The sequence below is a fragment of the Cyclopterus lumpus genome, chromosome 9 (genome assembly GCF_009769545.1).
Source record: "Cyclopterus lumpus isolate fCycLum1 chromosome 9, fCycLum1.pri, whole genome shotgun sequence".
Taxonomy (NCBI): Eukaryota; Metazoa; Chordata; class Actinopteri; order Perciformes; family Cyclopteridae; genus Cyclopterus; species Cyclopterus lumpus.
The window spans coordinates 11,797,034-11,817,038 of NC_046974.1; the positions used below are offsets into that span (position 1 = coordinate 11,797,034).

Genomic DNA, 20,005 nt, shown 5'->3' on the forward strand with positions numbered 1-20,005 from the left:
TTATGGACAGGCACATTGACAGCCAACAACTCGGGGTCCTTAACCCACAGCAAACAAAACAATCCATTTCCTCCAGTCAAGTTGGGTTAGTAACTTAAATCGCCCTTAGACGCAGGCTAGTCTTCAATATAACGTACATATCGTGTTTCTGAACACGTTTAAACACACATGCATTAAAGTAGCCGAGCCGGGTGCGTTTAGCTCTCGTATCTGAACGTGTTAACCAACATCTGTGTTCATCTTTGCAGTTCAGGAGATGGATGGTTATCCCGGAGTCACTGACGGCGATTCCACTAAACATCAAGAAAGACATTACTACCTGTTATCTGAACTGCAGACCTTAGTAAAAGATCTACCATGGTAACAGCCCCTTACCCTCAGTCGAGACTTCCTTCACGGAGCTCAAAAGGACTAAATAAATTCACATCTCGTTGATTCCATGTGTGATTCGTTTGGTTTCTCTCCGCGGTGCAGCTCCTTCCAGCAGCGCCTGTCCTACAGCACCCTGGGTGACCTGGCCCTCGCGCTCATCGACGGGACGGTTTATGAGATTGTGCAAGGACTCCTGGATATTCAGCATCTCACAGAGAAAAACCTGTACAACCAGAGGCAGAAGCTGCACGGGGAACACCAAGGTTGGTGCTCTGCTTTCTTTCGGGAAAAACGAGTCGTGACTACTGGGTCCTGTTCCAAGAAGCGAGCTCGTTTAACCTGCATGATGGCTGATTCAAACTATGAATTCCTTCAAATCAAGAACAATATCAAGCAGCAAACCTGCTTATTGGAACGGGCCTCAAGTGTGAGGTTTGCAATTGCATCCCAGTGAGATGTTTGATTCGCTGTTACCTTTTGTGTGCAGCACTCAAACAAGATCTTGTCCGGAAACACAAAGATGCTGTACAGTCATGCAAGTCTCACAACCTCGTGCTTCTCAAATCCAACCAACAAGCAGAGCTAGAGGTAAGGCATTGACATCCCGATACCTCTGAGCACTAAAAGGGCTATGCTTATTGCGCCGTTCTTTTTGGATTAGTAATGATTGTGTGTTGTGTCATCAGTCTCTGGAAATACGTGTGCGAGAGGAACAAAGAATGATGGATAAAAAGATTGTAGCGGAAATGGATCAAAAAGTGATAGACCAGCAAAACACCTTGGAGAAAGCAGGAGTCCCCGGATTTTTTATCACCACTAATCCTCAGGTTAAGGCCTTTACCTGTCACTCACTGTAGTTGAAATACATATACTCACACCACAAATGGTAGGACACGTGCTCTTTGTGGTACAGACAAATGCCCAGCAGATGGCAATGCATGTCCTCACTAATTGCTCCTCAACTATTATGTGTTATTTCAGGAGCTGACAATGCAGATGAACCTCCTTGAACTGATCCTCAAGCTTCAACAGAAGGAGTCACAGTCTGGACTCCTTTGAGAAGGAGGCCTAATTGTGCCAAAAGAGGAGGGGGAAATCCTGCAATAGCAACTACTGCATATGTTTCTATTCCAGTAATTGTGAGATTCAACAAGTGTCAGTCATGTGGCATTGATCGCTTTAACAACATGTTTATCACTTGTAATAAGTGTAATATTCACCATCTAAAACTATCGGAGAAGGCTGGTTCTTGAGTGTACAAGTAAGACGTTTGCGGTCTTTGTGGAACTCGGAAGTTCAGGTCTTGCAAAACCTTTACAGATACATTGTTTACATATTTAAAGAGAGCATTTAGGGAGCGGGCTCTGTTAGAAATTAAATTGAAGAAGATCAATATGTTGCTTACAGACAGACGTGAATGCCTCCTGATGCCTTTGTCTGAAGTGTCAGGTCCAGTGTCATGGCACTTCATTGCTTATTTATATGAACAGTATTGTAATACATCTCCTCATACTTGTGCTACGTTTGCTTTATTGTATATTTTGTATCTGTTAAGTTTGCTTTAGTTGTGTGCACTAGGAGTGTAAATTAGATCTTGAGCTAACACCTTCACATTTACATTGATATTTTTGAAAAAATTATGTTTGTTTAAGTTAACTGCCTACATGGGCAACAGTGAACAATTTAGTTAAATATATGATATGCATATGAACAGAACCAGTTTGGATGGCAGTATTGAATATTTGTATGTGTTGATATTCCATTGCATGAATATTTGTTTTCATAAAACAAATTATTTAAGTCTCTCAAAATTGTCTGCCTTTTGTGAATTATTTTACAGTAACCTTTTTCAGTGCAGTCATTTATGCATAGCACTGGTTTCCAAATTGTTTCACAAGGAGGCTGCCACGGCTCCTCCATCAATGATGAGCCAATTATGACATGCAGCTGTTTACCTGCTGCGGAACTCTGAGGGGGACCGACCCATGCGTGCTTTTGCCTGTTGTCACTGAAGACAGGCTTTTTTTTCCCAGGTCGAACCGATTTGTTATATTATATTTGTTCTGTTTGATCCGAAGGTTGCTCTTATTATTTGAATCACTTACACTCTATAAGTACACTTTTACTTTAAACCGTTTTTACCTACTTCGGCTGCTTATCTTCATATGATTCTCCAACATGTTTAAATTCATATTGAGCTCCGGATGATCTCGCATTCTGCTGTAATATGAGTGGGGCGCAGTGGGGAAGCCCTCCGAGTTAAAGGTGACTGCGCCTTTAAGAAGCAGCGCATGTAGGCGCACCTTCGGCTCCATCACCAGACAAGGCACCTCGGTAACTTATCTCCGCGCCGGACCCGCAGCTCACATGACAGACCCTGAACAGCAACGGTAAAGCAAGCCTTTTTTTCCTTATGTTATTGCGGGCGTCTCTGTCTATGCGGCTACAAACGGAATCACGTGAAATCATCACACCTGCGCACGCACGAATGATTGCGATGTCGCTCTGCCCATTCCGGACATGCAGGAGTAGGGAAGCCTAATAGACTAACAATCTTCTGTTTTGCTTCCGTTTCCATTTTGTTTTAAATTATTAATATGTCATTAAAACAACGTTTACTCCCGTCGTCGTCTGTTCCCTCCACGGAACATTATGTGGTCATATATATATATATATCCTTCTGAAGATTAAGTGTAAACGAGTCCTGTCGTTTATGGCGCCAGGGGGGTATTTCTAGAAGGGAATAAAGCGTTACGTAATACTAGCGGAGGCGTCCTGTTGTCGCCATATGCCCATCGAGGGCAGGAATTGGATGTTGCACCGCCCAGACCAGGAGGATGAATACTGGGTCTAACTGATGAAAAGCCACAACACATTGTTTGCAGTCAAACACATACAAAATGTACCGTATCCATCTCACGTCGTTACAGTATTTTAAGCTTTTATCGGCCCATCGGATGACGTTGACTTGCCCTGTAGGCTATTGAGTGACGAGTGCCCAGTGTAACACATGCAGGCCTCATTGTGCGATCGAGGTAAGATAGAATGACTCAACTTGATAAACGGCCAGATGGACTACATCTGGCATTTTTTTCTTTTTTTCTAATTATTTGCTGTAAGTAAATAAGCTGTTTTTGCAATGACTTATAAAGCTAAATGTTACTAATATGCTGTTTTTACAACCAGAACTGTAACATTTGGCTCTACTGCATACAATTAAACCAACCTGTTATTTCCATTATGACCATCACCAAATATATACAAGATGCGTATTTCTTCATGATATATGTACTATGCAGTAGCATATGCCTGGCTCAAATATAAACATAAAGTGCATTAAGTAAAACCATTCGGGCTACGGTTAGACACTTAACCTGCAGTAGTTTTTCCTGTTGTTCCTGATGCATTTGTCAATGTTTGTCTGCTTGTGCTCTGTCTTACAGGTCAGCTTAATAAACGGGTAATGGCTCCAGTGTGATTATTTCAACAACTTCCTGTCCAGCTGGCCTGTCCAACTCTGTAGCTATGGAAACTTGTCCCAGAGGCTGCACCCCAGCGGTGCGCTTTTATCATAAAGTGAACCGACTCAAGACACTGGATGATGACATGATGGCCACATCGCTAAAACGCTGCCTCTCCACCCTGGACCTGACTCTGTTGGGAGTCGGTGGCATGGTGGGCTCTGGGCTTTATGTCCTGACAGGAACAGTGGCTAAAGACATGGTTGGGCCTGCTATCATCATTTCCTTCATTATTGCAGGTTTTGCCTCTCTACTGGCCGCCTTTTGTTACGCAGAGTTTGGAGCATGCATTCCCAAAACAGGATCTGCCTACATGTTTACCTATGTATCTGTGGGAGAGGTCTGGGCCTTTCTCATTGGTTGGAATGTGATTCTGGAGAATATGATCGGTGGTGCTGCTGTGGCACGTGCCTGGAGTGGCTATCTGGACTCTATGTTTAACCATGCCATCCAGAACTTCACAGAGACACACATTATGCAGTGGAACGTGCCCTTTTTGGCCCATTACCCTGACCTCCTTGCCGCAGGGATTCTGGTAGTTGCCTCATTCTTCATTTCCTTCGGAGTTCAAGTGTCCTCTTACCTCAATCACATCTTCTCCACTATTAGCATGTGTGTCATCGTTTTCATGCTGGTATTTGGTTTTATTCTGGCTGAACCAGCCAATTGGAGCCAGAAAGAAGGAGGTTTTGCACCTTTCGGGTTATCTGGAATACTGGCGGGTTCAGCAACATGTTTCTACGCATTTGTGGGCTTTGATGTAATTGCATCTTCAAGTGAGGAGGCAAAGAACCCACAGAAATCTGTTCCCATTGCCACTGCGATCTCCCTTGGAATCGCATCTGCAGCATACATTCTGGTCTCAATGGTGCTCACACTAATGGTACCCTGGCATACGTTGGACCCCAACTCTGCTCTGTCAGATGCTTTCTTCCGCCGGGGTTACAGTTGGGCTGGAATTATTGTGGCAATAGGTTCCATCTGCGGTGAGTCTCTATTTTAAATTTAGAAGTACAATTTAAATGGCTGTTAGACTAAGTATAATTTGGTAATACATAATGGTTATGCTATATTCTGATAATGACTCTCTGTTCCCATTTCTAGCCATGAACACTGTGCTGCTGTGTAATCTCTTCTCCCTCCCTCGGATTGTGTACGCCATGGCAGAGGATGGGTTGTTTTTCTCAATTTTCGCACGAGTCAATCCCACCACCAAAGTCCCTGTCATTGCCATATTGGTGTTTGGGATCCTCATGTCCACCGTGGCTCTTGTCTTTGACCTGGAGGCATTGGTTCAGTTTTTGTCCATTGGCACCCTCCTGGCATACACCTTTGTGGCAGCGAGTGTTATTGTGCTACGTTTCCATCCTGACAAAACCAGCTCAAAGGGAACCGCTTCCACATCTCCAAACCCTAATGCGGAGCCTTCTAGTGCCCCTTCAGAGTCTCAAACCATAAATGAGGACAGCAGGGAGCTGAAGCAGTACGAGTCTTTCTCTGACAAACTCCAGTTGGTAGAGAGACAGGCTTCAACAGAGCGGCGTGGGGTGGGACAGCTGAGGGCCTACTGGGAACCATACCTGGGCAAGCTGCTGGGAAACTGTGAACCGGGCGAGGTAGTGGGTTACTGCGTGCTGAATGTATTAGTGAGCTCAGTCTCCTTCTGTGTAGTGTTAGAATTTGGAACCAAACAGCTGCATCTGCCGCTCTGGAGCTCCATTGTGCTGCTGGTGATTTTTGCCTTGGCTTATGTTCTCAGCCTGGCACTCATATGGTTCCACGAGCCACAAACCAGCAGAAAAACATTCCAGGTGAGCTCCTTTATGTTTGTTTTTTTGCAACTATTACACAACAATCATTTTGTAATACTGCTTTCTTTCACTTTTGTATGCATCCTAAAAACTTGTGTTTGCTGCACTGTGCATGCATTTAAATTATGCTCAACAGTTAATCTCAATTGTTATTGTCATGAAGATTAAACCAATTATGGAGTATAATTGATGTGTTATTGTTGTATAGGTACCCTTGGTTCCATTGACTCCAGCTGCCAGTATTCTCATTAATATATTCCTCATGATGAAGCTCAGCTATCTAACCTGGATTCGTTTCACCGTATGGATCGCTATAGGTAAGAAGTCAGAAAACATACTCTCCTTATTGCATAATGTCTCAAAAACAATACTGCAATTCAAACACATGTTTGGCTCAATTTGAAAGGTGACAATCGCTGGTTATACAACACCCGATCTAAACAATCACTAATTTGCATTTTGTTAATTTAGTTTTGGTTACTTAAAGTCAGCATGATCCAAAGCACACACATACTCCGTCATTTGAATATCATTAACTGGCAGCTACTTCCCAGGTTTGAAAAGGGAAGCCAATGCCGAAGTCCCTTAAACTTGCATTCTGTCTAATAGCAGGGGGGCGACTCTTCAGTAAATATGTTTAGATGAGTTTATGCTCTCAATCACTAGTGTCAAGTCTAAATACAACATGATGTTCATATCTTAAATTATGGCCCCATTTCGAGTAAAATAGACGATAACGCGGGGTATGGGGGCGTGGCCACCTTGTGACGACAGGTAGCTGACGGGTAGCTACCAGAGTTGTCTAATCAGGGAGTTGTCTGTGTTTTCATCTTACAACCCTTTCACAGTGTGTTTTCAGTTCATAAAAGTGAATTATAACCTTTTCAGTCGCCTAAAAATGTCTTCAGCGTTTGATTGTTCTTGGCGCCGCCACCCTCTCCTGTCACTTGTGGTTCCAAAAAGCCAAGATGGCAACGGCCAAAAAAATAAGATGGAGATGGCTAAAATGCCAAGCTGGAGGCTTCAAAACTTTAATCCACACATACAGTAAATGAGGGATGTCACGGGGACTATGCCCACTTCTTTTTATACTATCTGTGATGTTAAAACATCTGCCTCATGAACTTAATGTGCATGAGCTTTACATCCTCAGAATAAACTAATATGTTCACACCAATGGCATTTTTTTTTGTGTGATTAATTTGCACGTCATTATATGTTTTTCAAACTGTTGTTTTTTTCATAAATACTTTCATTCAGAATGAAAATACCCCACAGTGAAAAAGCAAGACCTTTGAAACAAGGTTGATTTTTCTGAGTTATTCATTATTCGTAATGGACTGATTGTACACTGTAGTGTAAAACTACACAGAGTATGAACCAAGACGGCAAACTTGATTACTCCTACAGCGCAAACCAGATCCACTTAATCCATTTATTACTTTCACAAAAAAAAAACTAGACATATATCCTGCTTACCGCAGTGAACTCAAACTCACTCAGAGCATTTTGCGAAAAGTAAATAAAGAAACTCAATAAAGCAGCTGACAATAGCTTGGACTGTATAACAACCTCAGACCGAAATCCATGTAATCAATATGACACCAAAGAGAGAGAAAAAAACTATGGTACAGGATTTAATTGACTAGTAAATGGAAAGTTTGTGACTAAATGAGGGCATACTGAAATATCTCCAACTACAACAACAATTTGAGGTGTTTCCATGACATTTTGAACACATTTATGTCCCCTTCACTTTATTAACATTGTTGATTGTCCGACATCGATCTAGCACTATCACTATCAAAATTAGCATTCCCATCAGCCTCAATTGTAATTTGTGTTTAAAATGCTAGCACACAAAACTATAATTATGATCATGATAAAGATAATATACCTGCTTAACTACAGCATGTTAGCATTGGCATTTAGAGCATGCTGATACTAGCATTTATCTTAAAGCACTACTATGCTGCCAGCATGGCTGTAGACATTTGGTCTGGTTGAGATTAAAAAAAAAAGTCAAAGCTTTTATAAAGTTTGTATGTGTTGTTATAACACAAATATTGATTTTTGCCAAAAGAAAATTAAATATTAAAGCCATCAACATTTCACAAATCAAAAGTGAGATATCCCACGTGGAGACCTTCTTATCCTTGATTTTAGAGTCATTAATTGTCTCGTGCTGTCCCTTTTGGCAGGTCTCTTAGTGTATTTTGGCTATGGAATCTGGCACAGTAAGGAGGGAAAGCGGGAGCTGCAACCCAAAGACGTGGCCACCCGGTATGTGGTGCTACCCAGCGGCAGTCTGGTAGAGTCGGTGCAGCCTGTCCAGCCCGATGGACAATTGGACACCTCGGCGCACCACGTTAACCCCTCCACTGCCTTGACAGCTGAGGAGTACCCAGGAAATAGATGATGTGTGACCAAACATAGTCCTTACCACTGCCTGGTATTGTCTGTTGTCTCCCACTCATGTGCTTTACTATTTCTAGTGCTCTCCCTGTATCTCACTCCCGTCAGTGTGTGACTGGTCTGCCACAGTCCGTACTCGTTGCTCTCCAAATGTAAGCACATCACAGGATGGGATGCACGCTCTCTGTCTTGTTGTGAAGCCTATTTGTATATCTTGTAATACTCAAAATTACCGTAGGGAGCTTTATTACTGTTCTTTAAACTCCTAGCATCAAATATTGTGTTGTATCCTCTTTTCTTGCAACCTTGCCAGTTTGTCAAAATCCACATGGTTATAGGTTATATATGGTGCTTTCTATGTGACAAATGTTTAGTTATAGGTATTAAAATCAATATTCAGAGCATTAACAACACAGCAAGCTCATGGCTTGATTTATTTATTTTTAATGCTAACACAGATCTTGAGCTGTAAAATGATTTTGAGCATATTAAGCAATCATATGTTGCATGTTTTGGTATGCACAGACCTTTTGTGAGTTTGCATTTTTGCATTTTTTTACATTCTCCCACAAACCTCAGGAGAAACTACAAGCTCTTATAATGTGGATTCTCTTAGTGCATCTCCTCCTTTTTGTACTTATAGACTGCCCCAAGAAATGTGGTTTCTGGCAAATTCTCTGAAATCTGTATTTAATTTTCTATTACTTTATACAGATCTCATTAGCTTATATTTTCATTGTCTTTTTTTTTATGTCACGGTATCTGTGTTATATGTTTTGCATGTATCTCTATTAGTCTCCATCAGGAATTTGTGTTCCCCATTTTAGTCGCACTTCAGTGCTTTAGTTAATCTCATACATCTCATCCCATGATCCTGGTTTTTTTTGTGTCACTGATCTTGAATTTGGTCCAGTCTTTTCTCACACACGTTTAAACAGCAGCCCTTTACCCTTTCTCCCTGTTGGTATGAGATTATAAACATGTATTGAGCCTTTATTTTACTGTGTTTTCCTGATATAACCTGGGAGACAAATAGATTATTGAATATATATAAGGCAAGCACAAACCTGAATGGGAATTTTCACACACATGGTTGGACACTGGCAGGCAGGCAGGCAGACATTGGTTATGTTAAACCTGGGATGTGTTCCATCTGAGGCCTCGGTAATCCCAGCAGATTTGCTTCGGTCCCTGTCACCAGTCTGCAGTTTGACCTAGATAAGCGAGGCACATGTGAGTACACTCATATTATAGAGACAGCATTCTCAAAGCCTACACTTGTAAACAACAGTGTCAATAAGTGAAGGCTTTATTTTTGTATTACATAGGTAAATGTAATAAAAAAACACCCCAATGAATGTTATGTTTTCATTCATTTCAATTTGTGTTTGCATGTGTTGCATAAGAAACCGATGACGTGTTGTAGTCAATGCAGACTAATTTCCAAAGTTCGCGTTATCAGTCTTTCTGAATTAGTTAAATGTATTTGTATGTTAAATCAAATAAAACACATTTCATGCTTTCTAATTATTAAACCTAAACACAAACATGGAAGAAAAGGTAAAGTAGGAGGCATTTTGGCATTCCTAGAATTTTGTATAACTTTGCACAATGAAAACTATTGTCTGGTAATTTTCTGTTATGCTTTGGATGTCGGAGCCAGTATCAGATATTGATACTGTGGGGATTTTTTAAGCTAAATGTTCTGTCACCTCTTTCTCTGTCTCTTATAAATTCAATTATTTTATTACTTTTGAATTGTATTGTACTATGTACTTGCACACAAGTTCTCAAATATTTCTGTTAATAGTGTAGGTCTGTATAAAATGCATTATACTGTGTTATAAATGAAAAATACATGTTTTGCATTTACAAAAATAGAAATTGTGGACAAAATAAACTAATTAGCAGATAACATAAACCGCATGTTGTGCATAGCATTTCAAGAATGACAGGATAGAAACACCAGTTATTTGCATAGTGGTTGTGCCAAACTTTGACTCCCCATGTAGAATATCTGGGAATGTTGACAGAATGTCTAGTATGTAATATATATATATATATATATATATATATATATATATATATATATATATATATATATATGTGTGTGAAAAAAAATGTTTTAACCAGATAAACGCTCAAATATACAAAGGTTTCAACAGTCCGGTACAAAAAACAATTCTCTAATTAGCTGAAGTTAATTTTAGAAAGAAAACAACTCATCTCATATTTGTTGTCTGTTACATAAATATGAGTCATTTTTGTACTACTCTTAAATAACTAAATTCCATAGTTAATATGAACTAATTGATTTGTCAACTTCCATTGCATGCTTGAAGACACAGCTATGTACTTAATCCCATTTCAGGATTAACCCTCAGGTCACTTGCTGTCTTTTAAGTGCATGAAATTATAGATCAAGTGAGAAGATAATGGTGAGAAAACAGATTGTTGGTATGAATGGTCATGATAATCAGGTTTTTGCAGTTAGTTACTAATACTGACAAATGTTTACTATCTGTCAGGTTTATTAATACAAGAACATATAGAGGAAATGTTTGACTTTAACAGCTCTGACACAAGCTAACATTAAGTCTCTCGGGCTCCCCATTAGACTCATTACACAACTGAGCTAAGGGCATCTCAAATTACCGCTGCAAAGCAAGGATCGTGACTCTTGGTGCAAACACCAAAACGATTGAGAAACGTTACAATTTGTGTGGTCTTGATCTCGGAGCACTAATGAGGACTAACATACAGATTAAAGGTATGTAGTGATTCAGTGTTCAGAGTGTGAATCCTGTGAGCAGGATTGGGAGTGGGAACATCCCACTCGGTACCCTCGTCAGATAGCGCTTAAAAAGCCACAACACACCTGTCGCTGAGTAGATGGGCCGTTTGTACAACATTGAGTGTCACACAAGCAATGACACAGAGCCAAGTGACTCATCTATTGTGAAGGCCACCCATTCAGGTACATCCAGCATATCATATATCTAGAAACCTGATATTCAATAGACTCAATAGCCTATTAAAAAGCAGTGCTCCTTACATATATCAACAATAAGTTTATATCTACAGCGTATTTATTCAACTTAACATCATCAAAAATGTAGTGGTTACAGTGGTATCCATTGTCATAACTGCATAATGTAATGTAATTGAAAATTACAAAATAATTAGTGATAGTGTGCTTTAATGTACAATAAGACATCATGGCATATTAATCTGCCTTTTTATGAGCTTTGTCGTTGTTGTCCTTTCTCACTCCAATTGCAAGAGTGTTGTCTGTTTGAGTGCATTTAATCATTCAGGGTTTAATTTTGTTCTTCTGATTTGAGCTTCTGGAGTGAGAGACAAGAGGACCGTTGCGTGTTTTTGGATGTTTTTTAGCAGCCGTGGCTTCCATGTCGAGGTGGAGGGTTTGGAGGTGAAGTTGCAGAGACGAGGCGGCGGACACACGATCCTCTGACCCAGCTGAATCGAGACCACTTTCCCCTCGTCTTGCTTCCCTCCCTCTGTTATCGTATGCCAGCCCTGTTGCACTGCTGCTCACCCTGTGGCACAGAGGAGAAATAAGGCCATACCCAAAACACAGTATGACGATTAATCATTTATAGAAATGTATGCATAATGCTACATGTGTTCAAAAGTAACATTTGTATCAAATCAAACTCACAACGGACTCTTTTGTATTTGTGTCAGGTGATTTTGTTGCTCTTCAACAGACGTGTTGGGCAGAGAGAGGCTCCATGGCGAGGCTTCCTGTTGAATACAAAGGCTAATATAATTATCAACATCCACAAAACCAACATGTAGCACCTGAATGAGAGTTAATTAATGTGTAACACACACCAATTCACATATGTTCATCCACTTACCCTCGTGGCCTTATCGTGTGCTCTTTGCCTCAGTTTTACAATGCTGGTGTACAGGGTAGTGTTTTCTTGCTCCAGGATTTTTGTACGTATGGTATTTGCCTGCAATTGTTGCTCCATATCCAAAAGCACATTTCCTGTACCTTAAAATATGAAATGAAGAACATGTAAACACTTACAACATGATTGCACTCTTAAAAAAGAAGCAGTCGGGAATGTGTGTGTACTCCAAAGAAAAGGTATGTCTATCTGGTGCTGTAGTCTACAGGAGTGTAAACAACACTGAGTGAGTTATATTTACATTTAATTAGTTAGTGGATGAGTCATGCAGAACGTAAATTTTGTATCGACAAATATTGTTTTACTGCCATACTCTTTGGTTGGGCTTGAGTCAGAGGGCTGAGCTCTGGGAAAGCCACCAACAGCCTCTCTCTCTCCCTTAAAGCTTGTACATCCTCCTTTAGCTCAGCCACACTGGTCTTTAGCTCGCATACGTATGTTTCCAGGGTCTGCTTCTCCTTTTGGAGTTCCAAACACAGCTCCTGTTGGAAAGAATCATCACAGCATGAACCACTCAGGTAAAAAGTATTTATTATGAAATGTAAAGCTGCACTCAAGAACTCTGATATACCCGCTGCTGAGCAAATGGAGCCTGCATTTGTTCCTTCTCCTTCGTCATCTCTTGCAGCTGATTGTGAAGGTCACTCTGTCTCTCCTCCCTCTCCACCAACTGACTCTGCAGCTCTTCACACTCTTTGTCGAGAGAATCAACTCTCTCTAACAAAGACTTTTGCTTTGCCTGCATTGACTAAACACACACACACCCACATGCACACACATAACTAACCTGTTTGAATACTATCATGGACTCAAGCTAAAAATAACAAATAATTATTTTGTAAGTGATGTCACTGACCTCTTGCTGACGACAAGCGCTGTGGTACTTGGCATTCTCTTTGTCAAGATGAAGTTGAGTTTCAGAAATATGAGTCTCTAACTGCTGGATTCTTTGCTGTAGTTTGCAACAGGCCTCTTCCTCTATGTGCAAGGTCCTCACTTTATCCTGCAGCACACACGTTTCTTGTTCTACCACATAATAATACAATCCATCAAACAACAGCATATACAGTTATTTTATTTGTATAAGTAAGACGAGTGTTATATTATGTCCTTACCAAGTGCCTGTAATGCATCATGCTGTAGTGCTACTTTCTCTTTCAGTCTGGAATTACTCTCCTCCAAACACAGTGTTTCTGTTATAAAAAATAGCAAAGATACAGTTTGTGATTGCAATGAGTTCCCATCATATCTATTTTTGACGTTTCTGCACCTCTCTTGAGTTGTTGTTCCTCCTCTTGCAACCTCTGCTCTATTTTTTCAGTGGATCTCTGTGCTTTCTTCAGTGAAAACTCCAGCTGTACTGTGTTCGCTTGGTGTTTTTCCATCTCTTGCTTGAACTCTTTCTGTTCACTTTCCAGCTGAGACCTGAATCTCTCCCGCTCAGCTTCTGCTTCTGCTAGTCTATCTTTAAGAGGCTGCACGGTACCCCGCACATCAACAAGATGTTTTTCCAGCCGGCGCATGTCTCTTCGCTGCTCATTGGCCCACTGGGCCACATCCCCTGCTGTCATATGTCCCAGCTCCAGGGTGTCTTCCACAGCTACTAAGAGTGGCTGCAGAGATGAGGGCAGGCTCTCACTCTGAAGCAGTTCCAACAAAGCATGTCCTGTTTTTATCAAAGTAGATTGCACTCGGTGGCATGCACTGCAGGGAACAAGGGATGATTCAACAGTCTGGCAGCTTACATTGTGGCTGTATACTTTAGGATAGCATGGGGTGTTGTGGGTAGCACTGGAAGGTCCAAGATTATGTGGCAAAAACATAGAGGAGCTTGTTGAAGACAAGGCAGGTAAGCAATGCTTGCTTGTGCTCATTTGGGGTGAGACTGACGACACTGTCACTGTCCCATCAGAGTCAAATAGCTTTGCTTTAGTTTGTTTCTTGATGTCTTTGTATGTCCCCTAAAATAAGAAAGAAAGCATAACAAGTAATGAGATCTGTCCAATCGCTATATGCATTCTTTTGTAAATTGTATATCTTCATTTAAATAAAGCAATGCCCCTACCTTTAGGTTGGAAAATTGAACTAAATTACTCCAATAGTTTCTGACAACAAGACCAACTGACATGCATCCTGTCTGCTGGGTTTGTTGCCTCCTGTGGCTGCAACTAATTTGCTCAACATATGCATTGAAGCTTTGTAGAAGAAGCAGTAGTCTTCAGCGAAAGGAGAGAGAAAAGGCAAATCATGTTTAAGTAAATATTCAAGAAATAACTATTGTAAATATTTGTTAATTGGATATGTACCTGTCAATCACCAGCTCCAATAACACAATGTGGGAGTGTTGATTGAATGCATCCTCCCTCTCCACAAAGTCATATTGATCTAGGAGAGTCACCATGTCCAGATTACATGAAAGTTTATCGGGGAACTTCCATGAGGAAAAGCGGACCGGTCCAGTTCGAGAAAAGACGTCCAGAATCGCACCTTGAAGGTCGACGACGTCTTTTCGGAGGCTTTCGATGCAGTCCTGACGACCCAACAGCTGACTCATGCCTGACCAGATAGCTGGTAGCCTATTGTGTTTATGTCTGTCACAGCAGAGAGGGCGAGTAGGTGTAGCTTGTTGGCATCACAGCACCGTGGCAACGTAAAAAAGAAACTGCAAGTCCCATAATGCTTAGCGGCGTGTATCCGGAAGTAATACATATTTGTTGGGTCAACGAAAGCGCGACGCAGTAAGTGTTCAACTACAGTAAATGTAGACTTTAATTTGATATATATTGTGTTTCGAGCTAAATATATAGTATACTATGTGCTTGTATAATACATAACTCGTCTTGTTGGTTTGGTGTTTGCAGGTTACTTCCAGTTTTCCGCGAAAGAAAGATATCGCCATGCCGCCTGGGCCTGTTCAAATTGTTCAGCCGGAGCCCAACAACAAGGTGACTAGTTATGTCGCTGCTAGTTAGCTCATGTTCACAATGTAGCCAACATACTGTTTGAGTGGAGACTAGTGAACAATTTACTTTTAACTGTGTCTCAATGAACGTGAATGGCTGAGTAAATAACGTCGGCGTCTATTTTTGGTAATCGCCACAATTACAGTTAGCTTGTAGTTAGCTTTCAGGGTCCATTCACAAGCAAAGCTTACGTTAGCTTGAACTAAAACTCAATTTGATGTTTTGAAATAATTTAACGGTCGCCCCTGCAACTTTTGGACTTGTAGACAATAGTTTGTCGTGATTACGTTTACAGCGGAATCTGCATTATATACAGTTACCCGAATATAATTTTACAATGAGGAATATTCTTTTGGCTATTGGTTTTTTTTAACAAGTGTTATTCATATTGTATAATGCTACAAGTGTTCCTCTGTTTTTTGGGTTGGTGACCATCAGATAGCTCAAAAACAGCTGCAAATACAACTTGATCTATATGCATGGCATGATCCTACAAGGGATAAGGGAGCTTAATGTGATGCAAGTTGGGTGAAGGTTGAAGCTAATGTGTTGGTAGTGAGTCAAGAATAATATTACAAACGCACAATGAACAAATATTAATTTTGCCAACAGAACGAGGCTCCAGCAGAAGAAACCCCAGCCACTAAACCCATCGTTGGTATCATTTATCCACCTCCGGAAGTTCGAAACATAGTTGACAAGACAGCCAGCTTTGTTGCCAGGTTGGTTACTCATCTTTTACACAGCTGCAGTCTTAACTGTTTTTTGTGTCCTATGATTGAAAAAAATGCTTGTGCTTTTTAACAGGAATGGACCTGAGTTTGAAGCAAGAATCCGTCAGAATGAAATCAACAATCCAAAGTTTAATTTCCTCAACCCAAATGACCCCTACCATGCCTACTACCGTCACAAAGTCAATGACTTTAAGGAGGGCAAAGGACAGGAACCATCTGCAGCAGTGCCCAAGGTTATGCAGCAGGCCATGCTGCAATCTCAGCAAAAAGTAAACCATGGCATTTTAATTTTAATTATTTTTTTTCATGTCCTTTGATTGATATTTGTTTAACAACTAATATACCTTTTTGTATTTGTCAATAGGTGCAATCACAGGTGATTCAAGAGACAGTGGTCCCCAAAGAACCACCTGCTGAGTACGAGTTTATTGCGGATCCTCCTTCAATCTCAGCATTTGATCTTGATGTTGTCAAGCTCACTGCCCAGTTTGTTGCTCGCAATGGTCGCCAGTTTTTGACACAGCTCATGCAGAAAGAACAGAGGAACTACCAGTTTGACTTTCTGCGGCCACAGCACAGCCTTTTCAACTATTTCACCAAACTGGTTGAGCAGTACACAAAGGTGACTCTACGGATTAATCTTCTGATTTTACCGTTATTTTATGTTTGGGACAGAATGCTAAACTTTGTCTTGATCTCGTCTCAAAACATGTAGATTCTGATTCCTCCCAAAGGCCTTCTGACCAAGCTGAAGAGAGAGGCTGAGAATCCAAGAGAGGTTATGGACCAGGTAATCCCCTTAAACTGACTTTTTCTCAGAGTAAGCACTTAATACCACTTTGCCCATGTTAACCAGCTGTCTTTCTGCTCAACCACCAGGTGAGGTACCGTGTTGAGTGGGCCAAGTTCCAGGAGCGTGAGAGAAAGAAGGAGGAGGAGGAAAGAGAGAAAGAACGTGTAGCGTATGCCCAAATTGACTGGCATGACTTTGTAGTGGTGGAGACGGTGGATTTCCAGCCCAACGAACAAGGTAATATGTCCACAATTATTGTAATTATTCAACATGTAAGCCCCTAAATGTAGCTAGAATAATTTATGTTTACTGACATCCTTATTTCCCCAGGTCACTTCCCCCCACCTACCACACCAGAGGAGCTTGGTGCTCGCATCCTAATCCAAGAGCGCTATGAGAAGTATGGGGAGAGCGAGGAGGTGGAGATGGAGGTTGAGAGTGAGGATGAAGATGATGAACGGAGCGGAGCGGTTCGGGGCGCAGGTCAACCCTCACAACCTGATCAAGACACACAAGTGCAGGACATGGATGAGGTAGGAAATTATGAAGAAATTAGTCACTGTGCCTTGTAAACTCTCAATCCTTGTCCAATCCATTGCCCCCGTTTCATTTTCATGTACTAATGTTTTCAGACCCTCTGCTTGAAAATAAACAAAATAATGATAAGTGCTGGTAACATGTCAATATATCCACCCCCTCCTGCTTTCTTTCTTAAGGGATCTGATGATGACGATGATGGCATGAAGGCTCCATTGCCACCAGACAACCCTATGCCACCCCCACTGCCCCCAACTCCAGACCAGGTTATCATTCGCAAAGACTACGATCCCAAAGGTAACACATGCTCCGTTAGATGAGGAACTACCAATTGCATAACAACCTGTTTCTATGTACAGTGTGTTAATCTCACGCCATCTTTTTCTTCCAGCTTCCAAGCCGCCACCCTCAATCATTACTCCAGATGAGTACCTCATCTCACCAATTACTGGTGAGAAGATCCAAGCCAGTAAGATGCAAGAGCACATGCGTATTGGTCTGCTTGATCCGCGCTGGCTGGAACAAAGGGACCGCAGCATCAGAGAGAGGCAGACCGAAGATGAAGTCTATGCTCCTGGTTTGGATATTGAGAGTAGCTTGAAACAACTGGCTGAGAGGCGAACGGATATCTTTGGTGTGGAAGAGACAGCCATCGGTAAGAAGATTGGTGAAGAAGAAATCCAGAAGCCAGAGGAGAAGGTGACTACATTCATAGGTTTTATATTACACCGTAAGGGGTTTAAGGAATTCTTGAGGCTTTGAGTCGTTTTGAAGAAATTGAGTCAGTACGTTATTTTCTCTTTCCATGTTACCAGGTTACTTGGGATGGCCACTCAGGAAGTATGGCTCGTACCCAGCAGGCAGCACAGGCCAACATCACCCTACAAGAGCAGATCGAGGCCATTCACAAGGCCAAAGGACTGGTGGGAGAGGACGACGCCAGGGAGAAAATTGGTCCAAGCAAGCCTAGTGAAATTCATCACCACCATTCTGCCATGTCCTCTTCAATGGGTATGCCTAAACCCGGTCCCCCAATGTCGATGCTTCGCCCACCCCACTCTGTGAGTATCTGGAAAATATAGTTAATTTGTAATTAAATTAAATTATAAAACCAATAACTCACTATTGTGTTCATTGTAAACAGATGGCACCAGTGCGCACTACTCTCCTGTCTGCTATACCAGTAATTCCAAGACCGCCTATGTCTCCTGTGGTGCGCCTTGCATCAGGACAAGTTATAGCGTCAATGCCTCCCATGATTCCGGCTTCCCGCCTCAATGTGGTCCAAATGCCATCAGCTCACCTAATGGCCCCGAGACCACCTCCCATGGTTGTTCCAACTTGTAAGATGATGGTTTACATACATTTATCCCTGACATTCAAAATATATATGCAAATATTTAGAGAACCGTTCCTACATAGGCCTCCTCATTATCATTTTAAATTGAAATAACTGCTTTTTCTTTCAGCATTTGTTCCTGCCCCTCCAGTACCACAACCCCCAAGCTCTGCTCCTGCACCACCATCCCACCCACCGCCACCTCACGATGATGAGCCAGTCAACAAGAAAATGAAGACTGAGGACAACCTTATGCCAGAGGAGGAGTTCCTTCGTAGAAATAAGGTTTGTTGGATCAATTAAATGTTATTTGTTTATTTACAATAGTTCGAAGCCAAGTGCGATCTGCATTAAGACAAAATTCAAAACACAGGATTCAAATTAAATAATTCTTTTTAGCCAAATTTATAGGCAGGGGGTTTAAATATACAGACTACAGAGGAACAACCAAATCAAAGTGATGAATTGTTCCTGGTTTGTTTACATGATTTGAAGTAGGTCTAGGTATATGTTCAATTGTGATGGCTGTGAAACTCAACATTCCTAGATTACCTTGATAAACCAATCTCTTTAGTAATACAAGTACATTTATTTCGAACAGACATGGCCAAATTAGTGATTGTCTTAGCTTGAACCATGATTTATGTATTTATTTTTTCTTCTCCAGGGTCCCGTGGCAGTTAAAGTGCAGGTACCCAACATGCAGGACAAGACCGAATGGAAGCTGAATGGCCAAGTGCTGAATTTCACTGTCCCACTCACAGATCAGGTTTGCAATTGGTGGCTTATTGTTTCCCTGTTTTTGAGTGAGTGTAAGCCAGTGCATTGACTGCATTCTTACTGATCTGCAAATGCAATGTCTCCACAGGTGTCTGTTATTAAAGTCAAAATCCATGAAGCTACAGGCATGGCAGCAGGGAAACAGAAGTTACAGTTTGAGGTAAACTGTTATTTATATCTTGGCTTTCATTTTAACAGTTTCACCTGATTTATAGAATAATGTATTGTTTTTTCTTTTCTTTTTTAGGGCATGTTCATTAAAGATTCCAACTCCCTGGCTTATTACAACATGAGCAACGGCGCAGTGATTCACCTGGCACTGAAGGAGAGGGGTGGAAGAAAGAAGTGAGCCATGCAGCAAGAATAAATATTTTACATGTGAATGTTTTTTCACTCACTCAATTCTTGTCATGTCATTTTAGTTTAATGACAATTTTCAAAATTATAATGTTTTTTTTCTTTTTTCTTGTCAACTTAAAGTGCTAAATGTACTGTACTGTCAGGCAAGGCTTCACACTATTGGTTAAACTGTTGATTTCTTCATGATTATATATAGTAACTTGTAACAACATCTAGAGACCCATTATGCTAAATAAAGGAATACTAAATAAATGTTGTTGTTGCTTCATGTGTACGGTAAGCAGCCAGTTAATGTGATCAGACGCACGATCACGTGCATAAAAAGACCAGGATTAGAGATGTAGACTAAATACAACATTGAATGGTTAGTCTAGACTAAAATGGTGGGTCACTTGTAATTTAGAGATATGAACTTCATTGGAGGAAAGAGGGCATGTAA

At 41.1% G+C, this 20,005-nt stretch overlaps 4 protein-coding genes across 5 annotated transcripts; 3 read left to right on the forward strand and 1 right to left on the reverse strand.

Annotated features, from left to right (window-relative positions):
• Positions 1 to 22: 22 nt before the first annotated feature.
• On the forward strand, positions 23 to 2,183 carry dgcr6 (DiGeorge syndrome critical region gene 6). Its single transcript, XM_034542172.1, has 6 exons — positions 23 to 85; positions 249 to 360; positions 475 to 635; positions 860 to 960; positions 1,059 to 1,199; positions 1,354 to 2,183. The coding sequence occupies exons 2-6, from the start codon at positions 257 to 259 to the stop codon at positions 1,429 to 1,431; spliced, it is 585 nt and encodes a 194-aa protein (XP_034398063.1). The 5' UTR covers positions 23 to 85; positions 249 to 256; the 3' UTR covers positions 1,432 to 2,183.
• Positions 2,184 to 2,658: 475 nt separating this feature from the next.
• slc7a4 (solute carrier family 7 member 4) lies at positions 2,659 to 10,037 on the forward strand. 2 transcript variants are annotated; one of them, XM_034542170.1, is made up of 5 exons: positions 2,659 to 2,762; positions 3,816 to 4,879; positions 4,998 to 5,704; positions 5,913 to 6,021; positions 7,906 to 10,037. In XM_034542170.1, exons 2-5 carry the CDS (start codon positions 3,898 to 3,900, stop codon positions 8,121 to 8,123), a joined length of 2,016 nt encoding a protein of 671 aa, XP_034398061.1. In that variant the 5' UTR covers positions 2,659 to 2,762; positions 3,816 to 3,897; the 3' UTR covers positions 8,124 to 10,037. The 2 variants fall into 2 exon arrangements, with proteins under 2 accessions (XP_034398061.1, XP_034398062.1); XM_034542171.1 differs by lacking the exon at positions 2,659 to 2,762 and adding an exon at positions 3,334 to 3,407 and having other exon boundaries at positions 7,906 to 9,723.
• A 1,391-nt stretch (positions 10,038 to 11,428) lies between these two features.
• Positions 11,429 to 14,614, reverse strand: ccdc157 (coiled-coil domain containing 157). Its single transcript, XM_034540811.1, is given in 11 exon segments — positions 11,429 to 11,486; positions 11,488 to 11,679; positions 11,802 to 11,887; positions 12,004 to 12,143; positions 12,374 to 12,542; positions 12,632 to 12,808; positions 12,917 to 13,086; positions 13,176 to 13,253; positions 13,331 to 14,021; positions 14,126 to 14,276; positions 14,367 to 14,614. Coding segments are annotated over 11 exon segments (2,160 nt in total).
• A 118-nt stretch (positions 14,615 to 14,732) lies between these two features.
• sf3a1 (splicing factor 3a, subunit 1) lies at positions 14,733 to 19,818 on the forward strand. Its single transcript, XM_034542348.1, has 16 exons — positions 14,733 to 14,798; positions 14,922 to 15,005; positions 15,636 to 15,745; positions 15,831 to 16,026; positions 16,122 to 16,379; positions 16,473 to 16,547; positions 16,637 to 16,787; positions 16,881 to 17,083; positions 17,267 to 17,384; positions 17,479 to 17,786; positions 17,903 to 18,148; positions 18,232 to 18,430; positions 18,557 to 18,711; positions 19,094 to 19,195; positions 19,295 to 19,366; positions 19,454 to 19,818. Exons 2-16 carry the CDS (start codon positions 14,958 to 14,960, stop codon positions 19,553 to 19,555), a joined length of 2,343 nt encoding a protein of 780 aa, XP_034398239.1. The 5' UTR covers positions 14,733 to 14,798; positions 14,922 to 14,957; the 3' UTR covers positions 19,556 to 19,818.
• Positions 19,819 to 20,005: the final 187 nt, after the last annotated feature.